General features: G+C 51.5%; 1 protein-coding gene across 1 annotated transcript in view; it reads left to right on the top strand.

The window, feature by feature from the left end:
- Positions 1–4,673: 4,673 nt before the first annotated feature.
- The window catches only part of LIMK1 (LIM domain kinase 1), a 31,878-nt gene continuing 14,575 nt past the window's right edge, over positions 4,674–21,976 (top strand). Inside the window, exons 1-2 of the mRNA XM_056865162.1 lie at positions 4,674–4,747; positions 7,748–7,844. Of these exons, the coding sequence (XP_056721140.1) occupies positions 4,690–4,747; positions 7,748–7,844 (155 nt within the window). The 5' untranslated portion in view covers positions 4,674–4,689. The remainder of the gene's footprint in view (positions 4,748–7,747; positions 7,845–21,976) is intronic.

Below are 21,976 nucleotides of genomic sequence, written 5' to 3'. Positions count from 1 at the left end.
TGTGGTTGGCTGTGCTCTTCCCTGTGGCAGTCGTTTTGTGGTTGGCTTTGCCTTTCCCTCATTACCACCATTTTGTGGTTGGCTGTGCCCTTCCCTATGGCAGTCATTTTGTGGTGGCACCCACTCAATGTTCCCAAGATTCCAAAAGCACCCACGAGCTCAACAAGGTTGGCAACCTCTACCTGAACCATGCTCAGAAGTCCAGTCACCTTGGTCTCCAAAAAGTCATTCTCAGTAGAGAGGATTTCAAACTTTTCATCCCTGATACAAAAATTGTCATCCTGATTTCACTTCTCCTTAGCGCAAGTTGAACGCACAATGTTTGCATAGCCATTAGCAACTGCTGTGTGCATAGCTAACCGTGGCTGTGATTTTGCATGCTTCCTTGAGGAGATTCTTCGCTGCAGGGGTGGAGCAAACACAAAAGGTCATGTTAAAGGGACTCTTAAGAAATGCGAAGTAGGTATGCGCCTGCTTCGCAGTCACTTCCTGAATGACGGTTCAGCGTGAAAAACTCAAAAAACTATGTGGGGCAATTCAGTCTGGAACGTGCTGCAAATTACCAAGCAATAAATGGCCTATGTATATTATATGTGTAAATCCATTATGTGTACTGAAAAGGTACATGACATAGTCAAAACTTTTCCTTTTCACCAGCGGAAAAGCTGGTAGGATCCAACCCCATGATCTCCCTCCACTCCCACCCACCCCCAAAATGATTTAGGCTTAGCTCCAGCTCCAAACTTGCAGGAGAGATTTTCATTCTCGTCCCCCTCCCCGTGCTAATGATCTTCTCTCTCTTGTAGGGGTCGGCCGCAAGAGAAAGTAGCCCTGCTGGACTTCACACCATTCACCTCATGAACTTTGGTGCTACTGCCTGGTTTCCATTGTACCTCCCCACCCCGAGTACAGCAGAGATTCTACCACCACCTCCTCCACCACCTCGTGCCTCGCCCCACGTCCCCCTGCCAGCCCCCCCATTGTCCCTCTCACTGGTGCTACGACCACCCTGGGGGGAACACCCCTCCCCACCTTCCACTCCCCCCGGGGCTCTTTGGTGCTGCAGCCAAGGAGGGGCTGCTTTCGGAGGGGGCTGCCCCAGCACTTTAACCTGCTCCTGAGCCCCGTGCCCACACGCGGGGGTCAGTAGCCCCTGGCCAGTTGGCCCTGCCCCCTGTCAAGTCTATCTCTGCAGGCTCCTCTTTGGATATAAGGGGGGGTGCCCACTAGTTAACCCGGGGGCCCGTCAACTGGAGCCCGTTTCTCCTACCCCGACACGCCGCCTGCTTACGTGGGGAGCAGCTCAGGTCAGGCCGGCAGCACCAATGGGATTAACCTCAATCCCGCCGCGGCTGCCGACGGCCGAACCCTTGGCGGATTAGCCCCGCCAATCTGCAGCCGGCATATCTAATGCGGGCAGCGTCACGTCGTCTAGATCCGAGCAAGCGGGCTGCCCCGCACCTGTCCCGGATCCCCGTCCATGACCGGCTGACCTGCTCCACGTCTTCATGCTACTCACTTCGATGTAACTGGGATGGGACACTTTTTATAAAGAAGAACCATAACTGCTTTCTCCCCCCAAAAAATAAAATCAACTAATAAATAACTTTTTAAAGGAAACGTCGTTTCTGTTTTCTTGGGAGCTGTCACATGAAGCTGCCTTCTGAATCAGACCCTGGGTCCATCAAAGTCAGTATTGTCTACTCTGACCGGCAGGGTCTCAGGCAGAGGTCTTTCGCACCCAGTGACCCCTACTCCACGCCCAGAAGATGGCAAAAAAAAAAAAAACCTCCAGGATCCCTGCGGAGGAAAATTGCTCCCTGACTCCAAAGTGGCGATCCTGGGCATGCAAGAAAGGGTCACAAGAGCCAAGCATTGACACAGCCCTTCCTGCCTTCCCTTTCATCTGCCTAAGTTCACAGAATCAGCATTGCTGACACATGGCCATCTAGCCTCTGCTTTAAACCCTCCAAGGAAATAGGAAGGTGTTCACAAGAAGCAGGTTATAGCTGATGAACTTCAAAGTATTTTTTGTTGGACAGGTACATTCCTGACACCGATGACGAATATTTCTTTTCGTTTCATTCGAAGCATTTTATTTAAAATATTTGTATCCCACTTGATCCCTGGAAAGAGACTCACAAGCCAGAGATGCACTAGGTTAAGAGGACCTTGTCTCTCACATCAGTCATTTTTTAAAGCCCCCTAGGAAGGGGGCAGCCCCTGAAAAGCCATAGAAGCTGGCTATGCCCCTGCCCCACTGAACAGCTAGAGACAAGGTGATGGGGGGGCTGGTTGAATCATTCCAGTTGGGTCCGAGAGAGCCGCTGTAGAGTGATCATTGCAAGACTGAGCTCTGAATTTCACAGCTGCCAGAGATTCAGCTGGCCCCCTGCCACAGCGGCGTCCCTTGCACAGTTGTTGTGTGGATTAATAATGACTATTGTGGAGAATGCCAGATCTGGGGTGGCCACCAAGTATATAGAAGATCCCAAACAACAATTCTGTAATGCAATCCCAAAATATCAACTCTATAAAAATACCACTAAGAATAATACTGCAGATGCCATTCAGAATTCAAGTCCAATGTGCATGATTGAAAATTGGATAGAATTGTAGATGAAGGTCACAGGCTGAAGACAAGCTGAAGATGACACCCAGGAATTCAGTTGTTCTGCATAGATTCCTCAGTTCCAACTGTATCCACTAGAAAGGAGATGCGTATGCATGAAACATCTTCCCTGGAATTCACAGCATAAATTAACAGCTGTAGAGATACATCTGGGGTGGTGGAATGCATGCTGGCTTTGGAGAGCTGGGTTCGAATCCCTATACCACTATTTTATTCATTCATTCATTCAATTCATTTATACCCAGCCTTTCTCCTCAATGGGGACCCAAAGCGGCTAACATCGTTCTCCTCTCTTTTTCATCCTCACAACAACCCTGTGGGGTAGGTTAGGCTGAGCGAGTGTGACTGGCCCAAGGTCACCCAGTGAGCTTTCATGGCGCAAGGGGGGGATTCGAACCTGGGTTTCCCAGAAACTAGTCCAACGCTCTTAACCGTTGCCGTCTACCACTCTGGCAGGAAGTTTATTAGGTAACTCTGGGGCTCTCTCTCTTCATCTAACCTACCCCGCAGGGTTGTTGTGAGCTGTGAGCTTCAAGTGAACATTTAGGACACCGTGCATGAGTTCCTGAGAGCAGGAATTGTAAGAGACACAACAAACAGGGAGAGACTGGTACGAACGCATGAAGCAGCCTTCTACTGAACAAGACCTTTGGCCCATCCAAGTCAGTATTGTCTACTCAGACCAACAGCGGCTCTCAGGCAGGGGTCTTTCACGTCCCCTACCTGCCTAGTCCCTTTAACTGGAGATTCTGAGGATTGAACCTATGACCTTCCGCATGCCAAGGAGATGCTCCACCACTGAGCCACAGCCACTCCCTGGTAGCCTTATAGCTAAACTAAAGGTCGCCAGCTGGGAGAAGGGGAGCTCAACCAAGTTATCTATTAGATCAACACACGACAACCTTGAACACTGAATCAGACCCTGGGTCCACCAAAGTCAGTATTGTCTACTCAGACCGGCAGCAGCTTTCACATCACCTACTCACCTAGTCCCTTTAACTGGAGATTGAACCTGGGACCTTCTGCATGCAAAGCAGATGCTGTACCACTGAGCCACAGACCCTCTCCATGGCTCTCAGGCAGAAGTCTTTCCCATCACCTACTCACCTAGTCCCTTTAACTGGAGATACCAGGGATTGAACCTGGGACCTCCTGCATGCCAAGCAGAGGGCTCTGCCCACTGAGCCACGGCCCTGCCCACTGAGCCACGGCCCCTTTCCTTGGCTATCCAGGGTCTCAGGCAGAGGTCTTTCACATCACCTACCTGCCTAGGCCCTTTACCTGGAGCTGCCGGGGATTGAACGTGGGACCTTCCGCATGCCAAAGGGATGCTCTACCGCTGAGCCACCGCCTCTCTCCATGGCTCTCAGGCAGGGGTCTTTCCCATCACCTACTTGCCCAGTCCCTTGAACTGGAGATGCTGGGGATCGAACCTGGGGCCTTCCGCATGCCAAGCAGAGGCTCTACCGCTGAGCCACGGCCCCTCTGATTGCAAGCCGGTTTGATTCTCCCTTAAGTGGTCGGCATACAAAACGGTCAAGTCTTCCCGAGAAAGCAAAGCCCCTCTGCCCGTGATGTTTTTTTTTTAATATGAATTTTTATTATTATTATTTTAATAACAAAAAAAAGAAAGAAAAATTATAATATACATAAAACAAAACAGAGAAAATAAAAGAAAACATATAACATATATGTTTTTTTTTGGGGGGGGGTTCCTGCCCCTTTAACAAAAAGACCCCGCGGTCGAAGGCCGGGGGGAGCGCCAAGCCCCGGCGGGCGGGCTACGTGCCGGGTCTCAGCGCCGCCAGCTCACCCCCCCCCCCACCAGCCCAGGCGAGAGGGGCGGGGGCCAGCCGGGACGCGCCGCTCCGCGCATCGCCTGTGGGCGGGGCGGGAGGCGTCGGCCCCGCCCCCTCTCCCCCCGCCCCATTTTCCCAGGGCCGCCGCGCAGCCGGCCTGGGCGAGTCCGCAGCCGGCGCAGCCCAGCCCCTTTCGCCGCCCGCAGACGCCGCCGCCGCCGCTGCTGCTGCCCGACCGGGGCCAGGCGGGGCGGCTGCATGAGGTTGATGCTGCTTTGCTGCACCTGGAGGGACGAGCCCATGGGAGAGGACGAAGGTGGGTCCCGATCCGCGCCCCCCCCCTCCCGGCTGGACCCCCTTGCCCCCCCCCGTTTCCCCAGATCCGGAGGGGCGGGGGGACTGCCCTGCTCCCTCCGCGCGCGCCCCCGCCTCGACCCCCCTCACGTACGTGACCTTGAGCCCCGCCAGGAGGAGCCGTGCCGGCCGGCGTCTGCTGCATTGCACGCCTTGGACACGCGTGCGCGTCTTCGCACGCGCGGGCACGCGGCGGACACATGAAGCTGCCTGATACTGATTCGGACCCTGGAGCCATCAAAGTCAGTATTGTCTACTCAGGCCGGCAGCGGCTCTCCGGGGTCTCAGGTAGAGGTCCATCACATCACCTCTAAACTGGAGATGCCGGGGATTGAACCTGGGACCTTCTGCATGCCAAGCAGAGGCTCTACCACTGAGCCACAGCCCCTCCCCAAGATTGATTCATGAACACATGAAGCTGCCTTCTACTGAATCACAGCCTCGGTCCATCCAAGTCAGTATTGTCTACTCAGACCGGCAGCGGCTCTCCAAGGTCTCAGGCAGAGGTCTTTCCCATCACCTACTTGCCTAGTCCCTTTAACTGGAGATGCCGGGGATTGAACCTGGGACCTTCTGCATGCCAAGCGGATGCTCTGCCACTGAGCCACGGCCCCGCCCCGCTTCGGAGGGGGACCTTCCAGGTGAAGCGGTGCCCTTGACGAGGAGGGGGGGGACACAAGTCTTTTCTCCCTCCTTTCTGGTTGCAAGAGCCTTCCAAGTCTCCCCCCACCCCCAAACCGGCTCGCCTGCCCTTCTCAGGGGGCTCGGTTGGAATCCGAGCTCGCCCGGTTTCCTTTTCAGCGCCCTAAACGAGAAGGCAGCGGGTCTTCCCCGAGCACGTGCAGAGTGCCTTTCCTCACCAGGGACTAGCCGTGCAGCAGCCTGGGCGCTTGTCACTCCCCAGGGGTTTCTTTCTCCCACTCGCAGCGGCCGGCCTTCCACGCCAGCCGGGGGAAAGCCCAGAAGCCTGTCCACTGGGAGCTGTCCAGGGTGCTGCTTGCATTCCCCTCCTCCAGCTCTTTCTGGGCAGGAGGAAGGCGGGGAAAAGGAGGACCAAAGCCAGAAGGGCCCAACCTGGGTGGCCCAGCCAAGCCCAATCTTGGAAGCCAAGCAGGGTCAGCCCTGGTTAGTATTTGGATGGGAGACCACCAAGGAATACCAGGGTGGCTGTGCGGTGGAAGCCAGGGTGGTTTGGAGCAGTGGGCTCCGACCTGGAGCACTGGGTTTGATTCCCCACTCCTTCACATGAGCGGCGGAGGCTTATCGGGTGTACTGGATTTGTTTCCCCACTCCTCCCCATGAATCCAGCTGGGTGACCTTGGGCAAGTCTCTTAGAGCTCTCTCAGCCCCACCTACCTCACAGGGTATCTGTTGTGGGGAGGGGGAGGGAAGGGTGATTGTAAGCGGGTTTGATTCTTCCTGAAGTGGTAGAGAAAGTTGGCATACAAAAACCAACTCTTCTTCTTCAAACCACCTCTGAACGTCTCTTGCCTTGAAGACCCCAGAAGGGGTTGCCATAAGTCGGCTGTGACTTGATGGCACTTTACACACACACACACAACCAGGAAGGGGTGGGAGGTCAGAGGGGCTCCCCCCCTTTTTACAGATTTCTTAGTGCTTTAGCATATACGTTTAGGTGTTTGTTTGTAGTACTCTAGCCCGCATCAATGGAGCTGGGTACTCTAGCCCGCATCAATGGAGCTGGGTGAGAATGCCAGCATTAAAAAGATCTGGTTGTGTGTGTTAAGTTTTTCAAATTAGCTCCCAGGGCCCCAATTTATCAGGTTTCAAGTCCTTTTTTGATTCTGCTATAAGAGTGGGCTGGGGAGGGGGGAATCTGGGATGAACAAAGGTGAGGTTTGGTGCAGTTAATTAATGACGACCTTAGAGGTGCCTTCTTTCTGTCACAATTAGCATTCCAGGGCTGCAACTGGTTCGGGGTTTTAAGCCTTGGCTGCTTTAATCCCTCTCATTCATGTACCCCAAGGTAACCGAGCGAATACCCCGGTCCTCTTCTCTTCCCCTTGTTTTCCTGCCTTGTTTCCTCTGTGCCTGGAGGTGAATCAAGGGACAGTTCGGTTTATTATATAAAGCAAGCATTGATCCAGTACCAGCAGCCATGGGGAAAAAGGACAGAGGAACCTGGCATTCCTGGCCTCGGGGAACCCATTACTGGGATTGCGGTTCCCTCTGGTAGGATGGGTGTTTTAATTTTCACTCCGCAGAGGAGGGGTAACCCCCCCTGCTCTTTCACCATCAGTGGGAGCAGGGTGGCCTTTACTTTGTGTGAGCGGCAATTGAAGGGCTGTCATATAGAGGATGGTGCTGAGTTGTTTTCTGTTGCCCCAGAAGGTCGGACCAGAACCAACGGGTTGAAATTAAATCAAAAGAGTTTCCATCTAGACATTAGGAAGAATTTTCTAACAGTTAGAGCGGTTCCTCAGTGGGACAGGCTTCTTCGGGAGGTGGTAAGCACTCCTTTAAGCAGAGGCTGGATGTCCATCTGTCAGCAATGCTGATTCTATGACCTTAGGCAGTTCATGAGAGGCAGTTCATGAGAGGGAGGGCATCTTGGCCACCTTCTGGGCATGGAGTAGGGGTCACTGGCTGTGTGTGGGGGAGGCAGTTGTGAAATTCCTGCATTGTGCAGGGGGTTGGACTAGATGACCCTGGTGATCCCTTCCAACTCTATGATTCTATGATTATTGACAGGGGAGGCGGAAATTGCCCCACACATTTACAGAGGCTTTTATCTCATTAGGAAGCTTCTGAACACTGGTTCAAAGAAAGGAGGGGTGGCTCAGTGTGGGGGGGGGGCAGACAAAAGCAACCCCCCGGAAATCTTGATTGCCCAGTACGTTCCTGGGAATTTGCGCCTGGGTTTGTGGCCATGGAGATCTTGCTGACTCAGCTCTCTGAGCTGGCATTGACACCCCCATGTCTTTTTGTACCCCCCCCCCAGGAAGTGACCTGCCAATATGTGCAAGTTGCAGCAACAGCATCTACGACGGTCAATACCTGCAGGCCTTGAACGCCGACTGGCACTCCGACTGCTTCAGGTAGGGGCTGTCAGGGATGGTGGGTGATGGTGGTAAGTGGGACTTTAGGCCTAGCTGGTGTATTGAGCTGGACAGCGCAGTGCTCTTTTCCCTGTCCTATAGTTAGAAATATCAGAGAGCAGTGTAGCATAAGAACATCAGAAGAGCCCGCTTGGATCCGACCAAAGGCCCATCTAGCTCGGTATCCTCTTTCCAACACTGGCTGGCCAGATGCCTCTATAAAGGATATAAATGGGGGATACAGAGTCCTTTTTTGTTTCCCCAGCACTGAGTAATCAGAGATACACTGTCTCTGAACATGGAGGTTCCATTTGGCTATCATGTTTCCTAGCTGCCAAGAGATCTATCCTCTGCCGGGCACTTGTCTACTGCTTTTTTTTTTTTTTTTAGAATAAAGGTCTTCTAACTCGATTGTTTCTGAGTCCTGCTAGTGTATAAAGATGGACAAAAGGTTTTAAAAGTGGGCATGGTGGGTTCCGTACCACTGGTGCAATGTCATGCTATGGCTCATGTTGCCAACATACATTCTAGCTAATCAAGCTGTTAGATACACATGCGCACACATTTTGTGCATGGAGTCAGCTACCTGCCTTTAAAAAAAAAACTTTTTCATTTTTGCATTTAGATGGCTCTCTTTCTGCCTTTTTAAAGAATAGTGGGAAACCTTGTCCAGACTTTGGAGGAGGAAACTGTATTGGTGACTACATTGGCATGAGCCAGTAGGTGCTGTTTTACAGCTGGCTTTTTCTCCTCATCCTAACCTGAACCACCAGATTTTCAGCACTTGCTTTAAACTGGGAGAGGAAAAAAATACATTTCTACCTAAAGCATCAGGGCCTTTCAGACTACCCCCATGGGTACTGCTGACTTCACCTGCCATTCTTTGATGTGTTCACAGCACAACACTGATTTAGTGTTAACTTAAAAGTGGAGAGGGAAGTTGCCACACACAGGTGGGCTGTGGCTAGGTGTCACGTTGTGGTTTTGGCCTGTGGCACCTGCTTGGATCTTACCAGATGTCAGTCTGTGGATCATTCGTATGTGTGTGTGCAGGGGGGGTCATCACAATCCCTTGCACCTAGGGTTACCAACCTCCAGATGGGGCCTGGAACTGCAGTTGCTCTCCATACTACAGAGAGGAAACTGGAGCTTTGGAGGGCAGTCTTTATGACATCACAACTCTGCCAAGCTTTCTCCTCTCCCCAAATTCCACCTGGCCCCCAAATCTCCAGGAATTTCTCAGGCCTGAGTTCGCAGCCGTACTAACATCCCATAATGTTTCCATCTGAAATAAACTTCCTGTATGTCGCTTTTGAATGTCACCAGCTTCCTGTGAGGAACTCAGACCACACTGTTCCTAAAGGTCAGAATGGGATCTACGGTCCTAAGCAGAGTTCCACCCTTCCAAGTGAACCAAACGGGGCAAATGTAAATGTAAAAGTGAACGGCAACCAGGCAGGGCAAACGTAAACGGCAATTGCTAGAGTGTGCTTGTTAATTCGTTTCCGGTGTGTCCCCGTAATTGGTGAACGCCAACGAGAAGTCGTAGCATCTTAAACGAAATGGCGAATGTGACTCGCGCGTCCTTGAATGTCTCGAAACGATATTTTGAGGGCCGGGGAGGGGGGTGGTTCGCTGTAACGCGCATTGGTTCCGGGCGACTGGTGAGAGGAAGCCGAGCCAGAAGCTCCTGGGGACGTTGGAAAGCCTTGGGCTTGGCTCAGTTGCCCAGGCCACCTGGAACGTGCCGCTCAGCTGGGAGCGAAGGCATGTGCCAGATGTGCCGGAGATGATCGCTGCAGCACCTCCGCATTTTGAATGGGCTGTGTGTCCCCCCACACTGACGCGTTGGCGCTGGGGTTATAAACAACGGTGGAGCTAATTTGAAGAGCAGGGAGATTCTGCTCCCTCACAGCCAAGCTGCCTTTGCACGTCCGGCACGGGGCTGACTCCCGAGGCCCAACCCTGATGGTTTGGACTGCCCGCTTCCTCTCTGTCCATGCCGGGAACCGAGTCTCTGTTTTCTCTCGCCCACGCCGGGTGGACTGAGTGACAGCGGAAGCCTGCCAGTGTGTCTGCAATGCTGTGGCGAGCATCCTGAATCCACTGCCATTGCTTGCTTGTGGTGTCACAGGGGTTTGACAATGGAAGCCTTCTATGTCCGGAAGCTGAAATCGCACTGTTGATTGGGGGCGGGGAGCGCTTGCCGGCTTGAAGGAGGATGCTCATGCTCTTGGCAATGGATGGAGCTTTACGCTCTACCGGTAGTAATCTGCTGGTGGTCCCCGGGGCAAAGAGTGTGCAGCTGTCCTCTACAAGGGCCAGGGCTTTCTCGGCCCAGGCCTGGTGGAGTAGTCTCCCCAGTGACATCAGGGCCCTGCGGGATCAGCATGGTGTAGTGGTTAAGAGCGGTGGTTTGGAGCAGGGGAGTCTGATCTGGAGAACCGGGCTTGATTCCCCACTCCTCCCCATGAGCGGCGGAGGCTGATCTGGTGAACTGGATTTGTTTCCCCTCTCCTACACACGAAGCCAGCTGGGTGACCTTGGGCAAGTCACTCTCTCTTAGCCCTACCTCCTTCAAAGGGTGTCTGTTGAGGGGAAGGGAAGGTGATTGTAAGCCAGTTTGAATCTCCCTTAAGTAGTAGAGAAAGTCGGCATATAAAAACCAACGCCTACTCTTACTCCTCCTCTTCTTCTCCTCCTCCTCCTTTTCTCCTTCTCCTCCAGTTCCGCAGGGCCTGTAAAATGGAACTATTCTGCCAGGCCTGTAACTGAGGGCAGCCGCAAGTTTATCCATCTTTGCTGGTCCCCCCCCCCCCATACCTTGGTATTTGACAAAGGGGGGGGTGAGCTGCCTAAACCCAATATCATGGCAGAGTCTATGTTGTTTTAAGGCCATTCTGTTGCGGTTTTAATATGTGGTTTTAATTGGATTTTATGTATTAAAATGTTGTTCCCCACCCTGAGCCCGGCCTTGGCTGGGAATGAGGGCGGGCTATAAATTTGCAAAATAAATCAATAAGGAGGCACTGCTCCGGCCCTTCCGTTGTGAGAGCTGCTCTCGCCGAGCTCTGCGCGGACCCAGAGGACAATGCCGGCTGCGTGACTTCCCGGGGGGGGGGGACAAATTAGCCGGGGCCAATGCTGTGCAGAGGAGGTGGTCACAGAGGAAGTGTTGGGTGTTCCGTTATAATGAGAGCACCGCTTCCTGCCTGGGGGCTGGGTTAGACTGGCGGAGGCCTGAGGCTCAGAGCAGAGCAGAGCCAACAGCCGACGGGAAAGGCTGGCCTGCTCCTCGTGCAGGCAATTCCTCTTTCGGCGCCGTGAGGTCCAAGGAAAGAGCTGGAGTCCTTGGAGGTGTGCCCCGGGCCCAGGCCCGCCTTGGCAAGGCCGAGGCGGCTGTGCCGCCGGGCCTGCATTCGGGGTGGGCAGCGGGCAGGTGGCAAGGAGGGAGTCCCCGCCAAGAAGCTGACCGGCGTGCTCCAGAGTAGCCCTTTCCTGTTTGCGGAAGCCAAGTAAGTCTCTGTCGGCGTTTATACAGTCTTGGAGAAATTCAGCTCCCTGATTGTCCTCAGGATCAGCCTAGGGTGGGTTCAGCATCCTGTTTCTAGCAGTGGCCAGCTGGATGCCCCCAAAGGGAACTTGACGATGGGGGCAGGAAGATACCCTCACCTTGTTTGCTACCAGTATTTGGTATTTGAGGGTATACTGCCTCTGGACATGGAGGCTCTAGTGGGTCAAAGCTGCTTATTGGAGTGGCGAGAGAGGTGGAGTGTCAGCTCTAGGCTGTGGGGATGTGATAGGGGTAGGACATCAAGCCAGCCTCCCTCCCAGTAGTGTCCCAATTCCTTGCAAAGCCTGAGTCTGTTATCTTGGGCTTGAGAGGCCTGATAGCAAAACCAAAGGGCTGTGAGAGAGACTGTTGCCTGGGATGTAGGCACTCGTCTCTTTATTGTCTTTTCCCCTCAACAGGTTTTCTGGGTTTCGCAAAAAATAACCCTATCAAACCTGTTTGACCAGAGACGATAAGAAGGTGAACGTAAGCACCCTAGGCTGCCACGTCTCTGTCAAATCATTTTTTTTGCAGCTGCATCCCCCAAAGCCTTCTGAAACCACTTCAGAATCTCTAGACTTTGGTGTTATTGAAAAGGGGGGGGGAAGAGTCAAAGGCATACATTCCACTTTGTCTCTGAACAGGTTTGGCAGGCATTTGTTATTCTGAAAACCTGCAGCACCTGCTTGACTCAAAATGAAAGGGTGACAGAAGAGGCAGCAGGAAGCAAAACCATTTTCAGTTCCCTTTTAAAACTCTTTGCCTGTTTCCAGCCACAGAGAGCTTCTGACGTCATCCTCCATGGAAGCTTTCTGTTGGCAGCAAATCTGGAATTCTTTAATTTATGATTACCTTGCCAGCCTGACAGCAGAGACCCGCTTACGTATGCAAGTGAAGTTCACCCTTCGTTGTCCTTTCTTGCCAGTGCCAGATTTGCTATTTAAACCGTTTGTTGGAGTGCTGTGGCCTGGCAAATATTGTAGGGTTGTTATACTGTCGATGGCCCTTCGTAAAGAGGAACTTCAGCAAAAAAAGAAAGAAAAAAAGACAAGTCCCTGCCCCAAAGGTCTTACACACTGCATTTTGGCCATGGGACAGACAGAAAGAGGAAGGGGAGGCGGGGAAGGGAAGCACAGAGCAAATTATTGTCACTTTAGGGATTTCAGCTCCATTTTCGTGGGGGATAGGACAAAGGGATTCGTCCACAGGCTTTGGGAAAGGCAGATGCCTATTATATTAGGTGCTGTGGAACACAGGCAGGATGGCTGCAGTCGTCTTGTTTGTGGGCTTCCTAGAGGCACCAGGTTGGCCAGTGTGTGAGCAGACTGATAGACGTGATGGGCCATGGTCTGATCCAGCCTGACTCTTCTTATGGCTGCCAACTTGGAAGGCTTTAAGAGGGGAATGGATATGTTCATGGAGGATAGGGCTATCCATGGCTACTAGTAAAAGTGGATGCTAGTCATGATGCATACCTATTCTTTCCAGGATCAGAGAAGCATGCCTATTATATGAGGTGCTGTGGAACACAGGCAGGATGGTGCAGCTGCAGTCGTCTTGTTTGTGGGCTTCCTAGAGGCACCTGGTTGGCCACTGTGTGAACAGACTGCTGGACTTGATGGGCCTTGGTCTGATCCAGCATGGCTTTTCTTATGTTAAGGAGAAAGGATCTGAAACAAGCTTGTTTTGTAAGTCGCCTGTACCTCTGTGGAATATTTGGGAAGTGCTGAATCCCTGCTTCTTCGCACACTGTGACTAACCAGTGGAACTCACTGCCGCAGGATATTGCAACGGCAAACAACAGGGTCTTTTGATATATGCTGTAGATCTCAGCAAGCAGCACAGACTCCATATCTGGAGAGAGGATTCTTCTGAGTATCTGAGGGCTGGAAATTAACAGGGCAGGGCCAACTTGGTGTATTGGTTAGAGTGTTCAATGAATATCTGGGAGATCCAGGTTCAAATCCTCACGCTGCTATGGAAGCTTGCTGGCTGACTTGAGCCTAACCTACCTCACAGGGTTGTTGTGAGGGTAAAATGTAAGTGGGGAGAATGCTGTAAAATCCCTTTGGGGGGAGGAGTATAAATGAAATAGACACAAAAAAATAATTTTGAAAATATTCCTGCAGTATGCCAGGCTTGACAGTGTGAAAAAACTTGAACTATGAGGAAAGGTAGGGTATAAATGGGGTCGCCAGGTCCCTCTTCACCACTGGTGGGAAATTTTTAAGGTGGAGCCTGAGGAGGGCAAGGTTTGGGGAGGAACTTCAATGCCATAGAGTCCAATTGCCAGAGCAGCCATTTTCTCCAGGTGAACTGATCTCTATCAGCAGAAGATAAATTGTAATAGTGGGAGATCCCCAGCTAGTACCTGGAGGTTGGCAACCCTAGATATAAATGTTTTAATAAATGAATGAATAAAGACAGATTGCCTGGCCAGGTGTTGTTTGGACCCCAAATGGTGGTTCTGGAGTTCCTTTGCTCATTGTTTTGGTAGCCCTGCTGAGAGAAAGCGGAAGAGTTGATAGCAAATTTAACATGTTGGAGCTGTCAGCTAAATGTCTTGTTTTGATTGCTAATACTCATTTCCATGTGAAAGAGAGGGAGAGAGATGAAGCAGTTGAGCATGTTTGGGCTGATATCAGATATGGAAGTGAGCTCCCACCATGAGCCAGTGTGGTGTAGTGGTTATGAGTAGTGGACTCTAATTTGGAGAACTGGGTTCGATTCCCCACTCCTCCACATGAGCGGTGGAGGCTAATCTGGAGAACCAGGTTGGTTTCCCTCCCCACTCATACACATGAAGCCAGCTGGGTGACCTTGGGCTAGTCACAGTTCTCTCTGAACTCTCTCAGCCTCACCTACCTCACAAGGCGTTTGTTGTGAGGAGAGGAAGGGAAGGAGATTGTAAGCCGGTTTGATTCTCCTTAAAAGGTAGAGAAAGTCAGCATATAAAAACCAACTCTTCTTCCTCTTTGGGGGCAGGTTTCTTCTCCCTACAAACTAAGGGTCCCACCTTCCTGGCTCTCTCCAAACTGTGCAAAACTGAATTATTCAAGAGGGGTTTTCATGCTCACAGCTGGAATCCTTGAGCCTTTTCCTAGTGGTACCTGTGGAAAGGGGGAGCCTTTCTGTGAATGAAGCTCCATGTGCCGAGGCAGCATGCCTCGGGGGACGTTCAATAGGGTGGGCTGCCTCCCTCACACTCTGCTTGTGTGCTGCAGCAGACATCTGGCTGCATAGCCTTTCGATGTCGCACTAGAAGGCCTGATGCAGATCTCCGGTGATCTCATCCCAACCTCCTGATCCATCCTTGCTAATGCCATGACCTCCCTTCTAGGCTGGCCCAGGCTCTGCCCTGCTGCCAATATGGAGGGACCATATTGGTCTCCCCATAAAGCAGTTGTTTCGACGTTCTCTGCCAGTGGACGGTGCCGGCTAGCCTGCCCAGGATTTCGGAGCCCTTCATCCAGCTTCCCTGCCTGGCTCTGTGCAGCAGTTCGTCACCGCTTCTGTTGTTGAGTGTGCCAAAGGCAGGAGCCCAGCACAGAGAAAGCAGCAATGCAAAGGTTAACGCAGGCTGCCCCCTGATTGGCTGCTTCCCTCCCGCTAGAGTTTGAGCAGGGAAGTTCCGCAAGGGTGATGTAATGGGGTGGCCCCCGAATGATGTCATCACTGCTTGGTATTCCCCTCCCAGCGCCAAAGAGGGGGGGATACAGCGTAAGAAAAGGCTGAGGGGCCGGGCTAGACGTCTCCGGCACATCTGGTCCATAGCTTCCAGCACGGCCTGCCTCCTTCCCTCTGTTGGGAAAGATGGGGGGGGGGCGTTGCCCCTTGCAAGTTGGAGGAGGGCAGGCAGGAATCCATGGGAATTCTCTGGGGCCACAATGCTGGTTTCCTGCCTCCGAAAGCACGGCACCTGCACAACAACGCAGGATGATCCAGAGGTCGGCTTGGGTGCCTGCCCACGCAGTCTTTTGATATGATTTAAAACATTTATCATCTGCACTCTCCATTTAAAACTGCCCAAGGCAACTGACAGCAGTCTTTAAATACTGTGCTAAAGCGTGTGACTGAATTGCAAAATCCCCCTCCTCCGTAATGCATGATATCTCCTTTTGCACAAGCTGTAGCGTTTGGTGCATTTGTGTGTGTGTGCGTAGCAGCCAATGCAGCCTCTAGCTGGCATGGTGGGATCAGAGGAGAAGGGGAGAGCCCTTTGTGAGGGTCCCGGGCAGGTTCCTGCGATGCAAATCCTTTGCAGCCCAAGAGGCCGAGGAAGCCAGCAGTGCAAGCTGAGTCGCATGGAATGCCTTCACGCATAGCAGCTGCAAGCCGGCTGACTCCTTCCCTTCTCCTAGGGTTCCTTCTCACTTGGCCAGCCAGCATGCGTGGAGGGGGGAGGGCAGGCTCCAGACAATGGGAAGCGTGGCTGATTCTCCCTCCCCCTTTTCCCCAAGTACCTGCCTGACGGGAGGGAATGGAAATCAGCAAAGCCACTGCAATGTGGTGAATCAGAAGCTCCCCCCCAGCTGTTTAGAAAGACAGAAGTGGCTCCTCCTTCCTCTGCAGAATTTTTGAGAAAGTTTTTCCCGAGGAAATGGAGGCGATCAAGCTGGTTTTTAGTTGCTAAGATTGCTGGCAGGGTTTTCCCCTGCTTGCAAGTGCAGAGGGCCGCCCTTCGCTTTCTCAGTGTTTCCTGGACTGTGGTTTCTTTCTTCAGCAAAAGGTGTTATTTCTTTTTTAAAATGTTGTTGAAAGAGGCCCGCCGCACCTTTTCCAGAAATGGATAAATGAATACGTATTTCCCCCCGAAAATCTACCACTGTCTAAGAAACATTTGATACCCACCTACCCCAAAAATACCATTGTGGTATGGAATTGCCCATATGCAATCAATCCTACAATTGGTCCCAGTGTGGTGTAGTGGTTAAGAGCAGCACAAAGTCTGCAGAGGTTTGACTACAGGGCATGTATTCTACAGGGTATGTATTGAGAGCCAGCATAATATAATGGTTAAGAACGGAGGACTGTAATCTGGAGAACTGGTTTTGATTCCCTGCTCCTCCACATGAGCGGCAGACTCCAACCTGGAGAACCGGGTTTGATTACCCACGCAGCCTGCTGGGTGACCTTGGGCTAGTAACAGTTCTCTCTGAACTCTCTCAGCCCCACCTTCCTCACAAGGTGTCTGTTGTGGGGAGAGGAAGGGAAGGAGCTTGTAACCCGGTTTGATTCTCCTTAAAAGGCAGAGAAAGTCGGCATATAAAAACCAACTCTTCTTCTTCAGGGGTAGGTTTCTTCCCCCTACAAACTAAGGGTCCCACCTTATTGGCTCTCTCCAAACTGTGCAAAACTGAATTATTCAAGAAGGGTTTTTTTGCACAAGGAAATAGGGCTGTACTGTAACAATGTGGTTTAGAAAGAACCTTGGGGTAAAGGGTTAGGGACTGTACCACTGTATACAGTTCATACTATCCGTTGCTGTAAGTAGGGTCCCACCACGTAATTTTTTGCATTTGTTTTAACATGTAATCTTAATACTTATGCTTTGCTTCACCTCTTGTGAGTTCCAGATTTCTACAAGTCAAAATCCAATTGCATTGCCTATTCATTGGATGTCCCAGCCTGTTGGTTGTATTGATGGGTTATTCTGTGTAATCTGCCTAGAGTCTCAACAAGAAAGACAGATTATAAATAACGTACATAGAAAATAAAATCCAACACACGAAGCTCCATTATACAGAGTCAGAGCACTGGTCAATCAAGGTCAGCATTGTCTACTTTGAATGATCATTCACGCCACCTTCCGCCAGATCCATTTAGCTGGAGGTGCCAGGGACCGAACCCGGGACCTTCTGCCTGCCAAGCAGATGCTCTGCCACTGAGCCACGGCCCTGCTCTTCTCAAATTAGAAGCTGAGAGGAAATATAGTTGTGACTTCTAATAGCGAAGCCTATTCCAGCGTTGTCCCCAGAGTCCAAGAAGATCTGAGTACACCAGGCTGCTTCTATTTGGCATCTGATACAGGCTGTCTTTCCCCCACACACACATCTGTCCATTCCATATGGCTGGACAGACGCTAGGCTGTCTTTTTGCTTCAGGGTTAGATGGACCCCCGCTTCCGTCGCCTGGTTCACCCCTAGCGTCCTAGCGAGGGTTCCAGAGGTGCCCAATGATACCTGCTAGGCTCTCACGACCTCTCGGAAGCTGCATGCGTGCCGTGGTTTGCGATGCGCGATTTGACACCAGCGTGTAAGCAGAGCATTCAAGGTCGAAAAGAAATGCTGCGGAGGAGCAAATCTTTGCACGTGGCCCTTCTTCAAAAGCAGAGAGATGCTTGAGCTTCAGCTATCCTGTTCAGGAGCTGCGTTCGCAGCCCACGCTAGGCTTTGCAACAAAAGCTGGCTTCATGCGTAGAGGAGGGTGCTGAGTTGTTTTCTGTTGCTCCAGACGGTCGGACCAGAACAAACGGGCTGAAATTAAATCAAAAGAGTTGCCGTCTAGACGTTAGGAAGAATTTCCTAACAGTTAGAGCGGTTCCTCAGTGGAACAGGCTTCCTTGGGAGGTGGTGAGCTCTCCTTCCCTGGAGGTTTTTAAGCAGAGGCTAAATGGCCACCTGTCAGCAATGCTGATTCTATGACCTTAAGCAGATGATGAGAGGGAGGGCATCTTGGCCATCTTCTGGGCATGGAGTAGGGGTCACTGGGTGTATGGGGGGGAAGTAGTTGTGAATTTCCTGCATTGTGCAGGGGGTTGGACTTGATGACCCTGGTGGTCCCTTTCAACTCTTTGATTCTATGAAAACACAGCCGATATTTTGGCCGGATAATAAAGACACCCCCAAAAGGAAATGGCGTTTTGCACTTGGAGATTCTGAAGCTCCAAACTTGCAGAGCTGTGGAATTTGGGTTGCCTCGGATTTTGGCTGTCTGAAGGGCCCTGAGCCCATGGGTTTCATGGGCAGATTAATCTACTTGACCTCTAGTTGATTAATTTGTGCAGGCTGATCTGAATCTGCAGGCTTGCAAGGTGGAGACAATCTTGCTTAAATTTTGAGGCTATTTTGGTTCTTGTGAGTCACTGCGGTTTGGAACCGACAGGGGAGATATTCCAGCCCGTCTTTCCTTCTCACGAGGAGCTTTTGTTTATTAAATTCTAAGTTCCTTCCCATCAATATCTTTAAAAGGCCCCTGAATGGAGGTTTTCGGTAATATGAACAGTCAGCTGAATATAATGGATTGACTGCAGATTAAAAGGCAGAGGATTAATCGACTAAAATAAATCTTTAGTTGGTGGGCAGCTCTGGACACAATTCCCCAAGAAACTAAAGGATTTGGGGTTTGATCTTTAACTGGAGTGGCCAGGGCGTGGGGGAAAAATACATTTAAAATGTTGGTAAATTCATAGCAGGGTGGCTTAATTTGACCAAGGGGCTCACAAGTATTGCTACATCAGGGAAAGTGTGAAATGCTGACCAAAAGCGCGTGCAGAGTGCATGTCCTGGCACTTCTGAGAATCATTGGTTCACCACTGATATCTCCAGGATAGTGTCAAGAGATTCTCAGTAGCTTTACACTCTCACACAGTTGCATTCAGTTATGCTGTACAAAGTTGAAGAAGAGTATGTTTTTATATGTCGACTTTCTCTGCCACTTAAGGAAGAATCAAATCGGCTTACAATCACCTTCCCTTCCCCTCCCCACAACAGACACCCTGTGAGGTAGGTGGGGCTGAGAGAGCTCTAAGAGAACTGTGACTAGCTCAAGGCCACCCAGCTGGCTTCATGTGTAGGAGTGGGGAAACCAATCCGGTTCACCAGATTAGAGTCTGCCACTCCTAACCACCACTCTTAAGCACTACACCGCGCTGGCGTTCAATCCAGAAACTTCTATCCCAACCCCATTTCATTTTGGGAGGGGGGGGAGTGTAAGTTCAGAGTAAGTTCAGGACACATCTGTGTTCTCTATCTATGAATTAAAATATTGTACCCTCTGCTTTCTGATATGAAATAATCTTCAGTCGGTTAAGAGCACTAAACCCAAAGCAGCTGACGTCAGGACAGTATCTGGTTGCAAAACCTAATTGAAAATATTAGATTGTATAGCACTGTAAAAGTACTAGATGAGTCAGGATAACTCTGAAGGGGGACCCAATGATTTGTAAATAACCATCCCGGCAGAATTCACAGTGCTCCAAAGAACAAAATCCATCTCCATCAGACCCATAATGATCGGGTAACTTCTCCTCACTGCCCTGGGGGAAGAAATGTGCTGGTTAGGGGCCGCAGTATGTTGTTGGTGCCAGAGGTAAATGTGCATATTGAGCAGTGCAATCCTAAGGAGAGGTAGTTGTGGTGGGCCCGGGTTGGCTTGCCGGCCCAGCACAGCAAGCCAAAAATGGAATTTTCCCCCAAGCCCCGTGAAACTGCTCTATACAGTTCCATGGGGATGTGTTGTGTGTGTTAAGTGCCGTCAAGTCGCTTCCGACTCATGGCGACCCTATGAATGAAAGTCCTCCATGGGGATGCGCCCCCGGAAACACCCCTTTGGTGCTGGCGCAAGCACTTGCACTGGAGAAATGCTGCCACGGCGACTGTGCCGGCACCTGCACTGGCATTAGTGCCCATTTAGCCGGTGCAAGTGATACGCCGGTGCAGGGGTCGCGCCAGCTCCTAAGGCCATTCAGCCCCCCCCCTTCAGGATTGGAGGCAGGCAATGGCAAACCCCCTCTGAAAGTGTCTTGCCTTGGAAACCCTATGGGGTCACCGTAAACTGGCTAGGACTTGATGGCGCTTTACACACACCCCTTTCTAGAGCGCGCTTAGCCTTATACAGGATGAAGCAGTGTGCTGTCGTGGGTACAGGGTAAGGCAAGGACAGGGAAGACCCAGGTTCAAATGTCCACCCTGCAACAAAGCTGACCGGTTGACCTTGGGCCAGTCGTACACTCTCAGCTTAACCTACCTCGCAGGAATGTTGTGAAGACTGATGGGAAGGGGGGGAGCTGTGTACCCAACCCTGAGCTCCTTGAAGGTTCCAAAGGTTCTCCATTGGTAGCTAGAGTGGTTAAACCAGTTTACATTTGTACTGTAGACTCTGCATCTACTCCCCTGAAATAAAGCCCTGGGTTTTTTAAATTCTGAATTTTGTCCCCATGGCCTTTGCATTCTGGTGACTTAAAGCTTCCCATCAGGAGATGATCCAGGGGCCTGAGTTCATTGGCGTGACTCTGACACCGGAACACAGGGCGTGGGAGGATAAACAGTGTCTTCACAACAGGCCGTCTCCAAACAGGAAGCGAATCTATGGTGTCATTTCGTTGCTCCTTTGGAGAAACCCCCGCCAGAGGTTAGCCAAGTTGCTGCTGCTTCCTCCCATGCAGCCTCCTCGTGAACAGGGCAGGAGAGCCACACCTCACCTCTGTGACTTATGCCCAGCTCCTGGTTTTCAGACACGCACTGCCCCTAAACATGGAGGCTCCTCTTAGACCTCCTAGACTTGTCCTCTGTAAATATGGCTGAAACTACTTTTGTCGCTACGTCCTGTGGCAGTGAATTCCGCTAGTTAAATATAGATTTGTGGGAAGTGGGGCTTCCGTTTTTGCCTCCTTGCCTGCCCACAGGCAATGGTTCCTCCGAAGGGCCAGAGGCCGGGAGCAGTTATCGGGAGAAGACTGGTGTCTTCCTGCCCTGCTTGTGGGTTTCCGTTCAGGGCATTTGGCTATCTGCTGTCAGAAGCAGGATGTTAGGCTAGGGTAGATCTTGGTCTGATCCATAGGGCTGCCAGCCTCCAGGTACTAGCTGGAGAACTCCTGCTATTACAACTGATCTCCAGCTGATAGAGATCAGTTCACCCAGAGAAAATGGCCGCTTTGGCCATTGGACTCTATGGCATTGAAGTCCCTCCCCAAACCCTGCCCTCCTCAGGCTCTGCCCCCAAAACCTCCCACATGTGGGAAAGAGGGACCTGGCAACCCTACTGATCCAACAAGGACTCATCTAATGTCCTTCCCCATAGACCAGAAGAGGCAGAAACATGCTGGGGATTTAGGCAGGAGTTTGCAAACTGCTGAATTCTCAAAAGCCTTATGCAGTGCCTGTGGGCATCCAATATCGATTGTGCCATTTCAGAAAAAGCAGTTCACACACTGTCCTTGGGATCACATTGTTTTGGAGGGGGTGAGGGCTTTCCCCGCGAGTAGGGTTGCCAGGTCCCTCTTAGCCACCAGCGGGAGGTTTTTGGGATGGCGCCTGAGGAGGGTGGGGTTTGGGGAGGGACTTCAATGCCCTCGAGTCCAATTGGCAAAGGGGCCATTTTCTTCAGGGGAACTGATCTCTATCGGCTGGAGATCAGTTGTAATATCAGGTGATCTCCAGCTAGTACCTGGAGGCTGGCAACCCTACCCACGAGTCTGACTGGCAAGTGATCTGAGGGAGGGGGATTCTGCTTTTCCCCTGCTTGGAGATCAAGAGGATATAACTGCCTTTTGCAAGCCAGGAAATGCTCTTGAGGCAGGGCTCTGGGGAAGCCCTGCTGTGGTTCCCCTCACCTCTCCAGTTCAGGTGGCACCCAGACA

Source organism: Euleptes europaea, chromosome 19, assembly GCF_029931775.1.
Source record: "Euleptes europaea isolate rEulEur1 chromosome 19, rEulEur1.hap1, whole genome shotgun sequence".
Lineage (NCBI taxonomy): Eukaryota > Metazoa > Chordata > Lepidosauria > Squamata > Sphaerodactylidae > Euleptes > Euleptes europaea.
Note: the sequence above shows the minus strand (reverse complement) of the source record. Positions and strands in the feature narration are given on the sequence as shown.